The 6,980-nt window shown below is 38.5% G+C and overlaps 1 protein-coding gene across 1 annotated transcript in view; it reads right to left on the minus strand.

Annotated features, from left to right (window-relative positions):
- RTN1 (reticulon 1) overlaps positions 1-6,779 on the minus strand; it is a 28,850-nt gene extending 22,071 nt beyond the window's left edge. Inside the window, exon 1 of the mRNA XM_007951885.2 lies at positions 6,719-6,779. Coding sequence (XP_007950076.1) covers positions 6,719-6,779 — 61 coding nt within the window. The remainder of the gene's footprint in view (positions 1-6,718) is intronic.
- Positions 6,780-6,980: the final 201 nt, after the last annotated feature.

Here is a 6,980-nt window from a genome sequence, read left to right on the forward strand (position 1 = left end):
GCCCCATCTTCCTTCTGAGGAGTGGCTGGTGGGTTTGAACCGCCAGCCTTCTGGTTAGCAGTCAGGTGCCTTAGGCACTATGCTACCAGAGCTCCCGTGAAAGTGACTATATGCAAATGATAACATAACACACAGGCCAAATGTGCACACAACTTAGGAGAGCAGGCTGAGCAGCATGGGGAATCTGGTTGAGATGTACATTTAATTACTTAAAAAAATGAAGATAATATCGAAAGTTAGATTTTCAAATTCAATTCTGTTGTTAGGTTTAAAACACAGAAATCACTTCACAGATTATGTTCCAGAATATATTAACTAGTCTAAGGATATAAAAGAAATGAGCACAGAATATGATTTCAAACATAAACAGAGATAGAAGGACATCTTTCAAAAATGATAAAGAAGAAAAGGTCTGCTGACGATGAAGGAAGACTTCATCGACAATCACTATTAACATAATGGTTTCATTAGTCAGACAGGGTCAGGATTATTAATACCTTTTCATAAAAACAACAACAAAAACCTTGTTGCTGTGGACCCAATTTTGACCCACGGCCACCCCGTGTTTCAGAGCAGCAGCTACGCGGGGTTTTCAAGGCTGAGACATTTGGAAGTAGACACCGAGGACTATCTTTTCAGGCACCGCTGGGTAGATTCGAACCACCAACTTCTCAGTTAGTAGCTGAACACTTAACCGTTTGTGCCACCCAGGGATGCTCTCTTTCAAGGAAGGAAGTATTAATTTGTGGAAATCTAAGAAAAACAATAGATGGTGAAGGTGTGATCAGTAATTTTGTCAACCTTTCTCATGCATGGCTTATCTTCCTTTTTTAAAAAGTTAAGAGACAAGACTATACAGTCCAAAACTAAAACACAGAATTAAAAAATGATTCTACCCTATTGATGTATATCATAATTTTTTTTTTTTTCCTTAATGTTGGGAAGGAATCATCCAGATAACAAAGAAACATGTATCTGAAATTCAGTGGGTCTTTCTGTTTCATTTCAGCTTCTTTTATTTCTGTTAAATACAGGTAAGTATTATTTTAAAAACTTGTTGAAATGTGCAATCTTTTTTATAAAAGTGGTTTTTATTGCCTATCTACCCCTCCAGCTTTATTTTCTATTGAATAAGGAAACTATACAATAGTTAACAAATATTAACATTGCTTAACTCCGAGTGGCAGGACTTGGTTGACTTGTGGTTTTATTTTGAACCTTTTTTTTTGTATAAATTGAAATTTTCACAATGTGCATGTATAATTTTTGGAGACGAGCCATTGTTGTCTCCCAAACTTTGGAGATATTACTTGTAGTAAGGACTTTTTTGAAAATGATGATAAATTGGGATGAAAAGGAGACCTTTATTTTAATTGAGTAACTGACTACCTACATATGGTACACTATTGGCCTAATAGTTTTCTTTCATTAAAGAAAAAAAAACACCCAGGCTAAGTCAGTTTTCCCACTGTATCTTATTAAAATCTGTAAAACAGGAAGTTGCAAATGTAATATTTATGTTGTAATATTTGTATAATATTTTAGTAATATCAAATGCAAATAAAATGCTCATTTTGATAAAAAGGTGGTAGTAGGGCATTAGTCTACTTTTATGTCTGTATATAATGCCACTTTGAAAAGATAAATTTTTCTTTCCATTACTGTGGCTAAAGCAGACATTTCCTCTGTGTACACTGGGATGTTTGGCTGTTTAATAAATACTACACGCTGACTCCTTTCAGAACGGACTATTCTGAAGAAGTGTTTCTATAGAGCACTGTTAGGTCAGCTCAGAATTTGCAAAATACTTTTTTTGTTAAAAAAAAAAAAAAAAACTGACATGCTTTTGGGTTATATTCTCTGAGAAACGTTTTACCCCCATTGTTTCACATGGCCTAGAAGCTCTAACATTTATTAAAGTGGAATCTGACTCTTGGCCCCATACATGTTATAGGCATCAACCCACCATATTACCAAAGGCTCTACCAGGTGAATTTGTTAAGTACAGTGAAATCTGGAAAAAATTAGTTTTAGGGCACAAACTGAATGATATGGATTGTTGGTTCCGGCCAAACTTTGTGACCATTTGGATTTAGGTGGCACATTAGAGCAGTTAAGAGTGCAGCCTTAGGCAGATTGCACGTCTGGTTACCTCCTTTGCCATGAGACTGGAAGAAGTAGCTAATATTACTGATCATTTTGATAAAGATGCTACAGAAGAATCCTGATAAATAGGGGTAAGAATGTGGCGCAGAATTTTAAACTCTCAATGGAATGTATACTTTCTGGAGCCATGGAGGCTGGACAAACCCCTGAAATTACTATCCTTAGATAATCTTTAAATTTTAAACCTTATATTAAAACTATTCTCTGAAGTCTTCTTTGAATGAAACAATGCTCTAGCTTAACTGTAAAGAATATCTGCATTGGGCTCATTTAAATAATTACCTATGTGAGATCAGACAAGAGCAACTTGAAAGGTTAGATGAGAAGCTTAGCAGACGTCTTGAGAGTTTGAGTCAGTGATGGTGGAACAATTATGGAGGATGCCCAGAACATTTGCTCAACTTGAAAAATGTGATCACTGTCAATGACATATACATGCATAAATTATTGAATTGGTGTATGACTGTATATTTTCACTAAAATGAAACGTATAAGCTTTGGAATCAGTCTGTTTAAATTCAGGATCCAGATACATCCTAAGATAAATTACTGACCTTCTTAGTCTCAAAACCATCAGTTTCTTCATCTATAAAATGAAAGTAACAATAATTTCATGGAAGCTTAAGTAGGACAACACATGTAACAAGAGCTTACAACAGCATAGCTCTTGGTACACAGGTGATATTTATGTAGCATTTAGGATGATGAATTGATAATGATTATGAAATGACAAAAAATAGTATATATTTATCAAGATAAACTGCCTTGCTGCCAAACCTTGCTTTTTCCATTCCATAAAGGGATAGGGATAACCAATGTGAAATATACCTTGGAAAAAGTAAATGAGAGTTCACATTTTATAACTCAAAATAGTGAGTGTTACGATGGGAAGAGTTCCAGACTTTAAGCCAAGAATGTCACATTTTACTACTCAATTTGCCACTTACTGAGAAACCTTGGGCAAGTCACTTGACCCTCTTTCAGCCTCAAAATGTCCAACAATAAATTGAAAACCTCCGAGAGGATGTTTGGCAAAACAAAAACTATATAAACGTGAGGGGTTTTAAGCTCACACAATCACCACTGTATAGCTATGCTCATATTTTTAGAAAAGCCACTGAGGAAAAAACTCTCCCCTTCAGAGGCAGATGGCAGAGCAGTGACAAGTGAGAGGGGCTCTAGGATGAGACAGCTCAGGTTTGAATCTAGTCCCTGACACTGACTAGCTGTATGTCCTGGAGAGAGCCTCAGTTCATCACCTGTAAAGTGGAGATAATAATGAAACTTAAACCTCCAAGGATTTGTGAGGATAAAACACAATGATGCAAGTAAAGCACACAGCAAACGCTCCACAAATATTAGTACTGCTGTTATCAGTGTGGACTACCCATACAGGTGTTTTATCAGGTTATCGTTTTATTCTCATTTCATTTTAACTGATGAGAAAAGAGCTTTAATTTTTTTTTTTAACTAGAAACAAGAGCTGTGTAATGTAGTATAAGGTGGTCTTTAGACTCCCTTTCTTTAAATATTCTTGTTTACAGCTGAAACAATAAAGGATGATAACTCATAAATCATTTTCTGTTAGTAAATATGAGGTTACTTTTGCATATGCACCAAAGTTTTCATGACGTACTGTAATTAGTTCCAAAGAGTCTTCTGAAGTATTCCATCTGCTGCAATTTCTCCATGGGATGCACAATAATACGCAGGAAAGCTGAAGCTCATATTCTTTATTCCCTTTTCCGAGCCAAACTTGCATCTTGTTTCGCTTCCAGAGCACATTATCCAGGATGCTACACTGATTTTTTTAAAAACTGCATTCAAAGCTGCTCCTAAATCATACTCCTTTCATCATCTGTATACTGGACGTTTGCTCTGATGGTCTAGGAACTGCTCTAAGAATTATCACACACCAGTGGCTTCAACGCTGGTTACAAATTAAACTCACCTGAGGAGCTTTTAAAACATACTGATGCTTGGCCCAGAATCTCTAAGGATAGGGCTCAGGTATCCTTTGTGTTTTTTGAAATTCCCCAGGTAATTCTAATATGTAACTAGGGTGAAGAAAACTGTTTTGATGGTAAGGGACCTAAAGTGAAGACGATGCATTCAAAATGCTTAACAAACAAAAAAATCTTACTGTCAATTTAGTAGATGAAAAATTCTTCCATAGAGTGAAAAAGGGGAATAATTTATCATTTCTTTTGTGCATATAAACCCACCCACCTAGTTATTGGTTCATTTTAAAGATAATGGCTTTTTCTCTTCGACAAAGGTAAATCAATGGTACTGAACACTACCAAAGGTCACAGAGTGTCAAAGACCCTTAATGATCTTGAATTAATCTTCACAAGCAGCTGTATACTGGTGATGAAAATGATTGCCCCCAAAGAACAAATTATGTCATTCTGTGTTATTATTTGAGTACAAATGTCTGTGGATTATTTATTTTATTTTACTCACAGTGAGAAGGCCAACTGAGGCACAAAGGACTATGTTTGAATGATGAGAGTGTCCTGTATCTTGCACAAAGTAGAAAAAAAATTCCACCTTTTGATAGTCACTTTAGTCAGAACAGACAACCCACAATCACAGTTTAAAAACCTGTCTTTATACCCGACTAAACTTGGAATTTTATCAAGCCACACCAAAAAAAAACCCAAACTCACTGCCACTGAGTCAGAAGCGCCCCCTCAAGGTGGTATCACTACGGAAGTAGACTGCCCAACCTTCCTTCTGAGGAATGGCTGGTGGGTTTAAACTGTCAGCCTTCTGGTTAGTAGTCGAATGCCTTAGGCACTATGCCACCAGAGCTCCTTATCAAGCCACAGTTGTTTCTTAAGTATGCATAGCAAATAAACTGGATGTGTCTTAACATGTAACAAGAATGAAATGTTACAAAGGATATTCACAGCTGTCTTTTTTATTAAAATATGCTATTCCACTAGCAGAAAAGCCCTGGTGGCACAGTGGTTGAAGTGCCTGGCCACTAACCAAAGGGTTGATGATTCCAACCCACTAGCAGGAGAAAGATGTGGCAGTCTCCTTCAGTGAAGATTTCAGCCTTGGAAACCCTGTGGGGCACTTCTACTCATCCTTTAGGGTCGCTGTGAGTCAGCATAGACTCAGTGGCAATGGGTTTGGTTTAGGTTGGTATTCTATGTAATTATCATTTTTCTAAAATTATGCCCCTCCCTTGCCATACATTTATTTCCCACCTTTTACATGTATCAGGTCCATCTATTTACCCTGAACATTTCTATTTCCAATAGATCCCAAATAATTTGAACTAGACGACTACATTTTGTCTTATTGTCACCCAAACCAACAAACAGGAGGAAAGGCAAAGGAGGTCTTAATTCTGAGGTTTATGTTTACTTTGTCTTTGCTTAATTCCTCCCCCACTACCAATGCTCTCAGGGGCATTCAGATGAAAATGGAACTTGTTTATTCTGTGATAAAATATTACAAGGGGATGCTCAGGTGGTTTTTTTTTTTTTTTTTTTTTTTTTAAATAAAAATCAGCTGCTGCTCCAGAGCAATCTTGTCCCTTGAGGGATGCTGCAAAATCCTGCAGGTTTAGTAGTCAAACGCGCCTTCTTTGGAACCAAATTTGTTAAATATTAAAAGACACTTCATCTTATAAACACCCCTAGCTTACCATACATACTTCATTCTTGCAAAAGACCTCTTTCTCCTTCTCATCTCTGACTGAGGAAGGTGAAGGAGAGAATCTTAATGTAACAAAGGAAGAGATGGATGTGTGAAGTATGAGGCTGAATAAAAATGGCTGAAAAGCAATCCAAGCGAGGCTGGAGGGCGGCCACACCCAGTGTGAATATGGACTGTGGCAAAATAAATCTGTTATACCAGAGGGTAACCCACAGCTTTTTATTTCCCTCCATTTGTTCCACAAATACCCATTATTAATAAACAGTGGTTACAGGTTACCTCAATGCCAGACAAAAGCCCTGAAATATTACAAAGTGATCCATCCTAATATGTGGCTACGCCATCATATTTTCAGCATTTCCAGAGCTAGTCTGCATTTCCAGTCTCCTTTGTGTGACCACAAATAACAACCCTGAAATGGGTGTGTCTTTCTTAAAAGGATGCACTAGGCCCCTCTCAGTGAATGGTTCTACCAGGATATTTCAACCTTTTGGCAAAAATAAATGCACAGGGATGCACAGCACAATAAGAGAGCATTCAAACTGTGAAGAGGAGAGGAGATTAAACAAGTACTGAATGATCAACGGATCCCCAAGAGCTTCGGGACGGAAGCAAATGATGCATTATTTAAAATACTAGCAGTACAATAAGAAAACAAAGGGATGAGGGTAGGGATTTAAAAAACGAAATAAAAAAAAATAGAAATCAAACACCATCAATTTTGATTTTGCAGTAACAGGTTTACTCCCCCCCCAACGGAAAGATCTTGGGTATAAAGCATGCAAAGGTCCCACAGGTGAAATGATGCACAATGGACGAGTCCGGGTCCCGGTTTCCCGTGCGCCGCAGGCATGCAGTACTGAAATAAAGAGAATACCCTGACTTTTCCAGTTGCTCCACACACAGTCCATCTTGGTGGAATCAGCAGTGGCCTGCATCTTGCAGGCTTCGGGAGCTCGCCGTTGCCTTCCTCGGGGACGCTGAGCTTGCACTCAGGCGTTCCTGCCCGGGCTGCAGCGGCTGGGCTCGCGGTCGCCGCGCGGCTGCAGACACACTGAGGCTGCACCAGCCTGCGCGTGCGAGGGGCGGGCGCGTCGCCGGCGCCGCAATCACCGCGGCAGCGAATCAGCGCAGCGCAG

The sequence above is a fragment of the Orycteropus afer genome, unplaced genomic scaffold (assembly GCF_000298275.1).
Source record: "Orycteropus afer afer isolate SDZICR_OR568_19922 unplaced genomic scaffold, OryAfe1.0 scaffold00314, whole genome shotgun sequence".
NCBI classification, from domain to species: Eukaryota; Metazoa; Chordata; class Mammalia; order Tubulidentata; family Orycteropodidae; genus Orycteropus; species Orycteropus afer.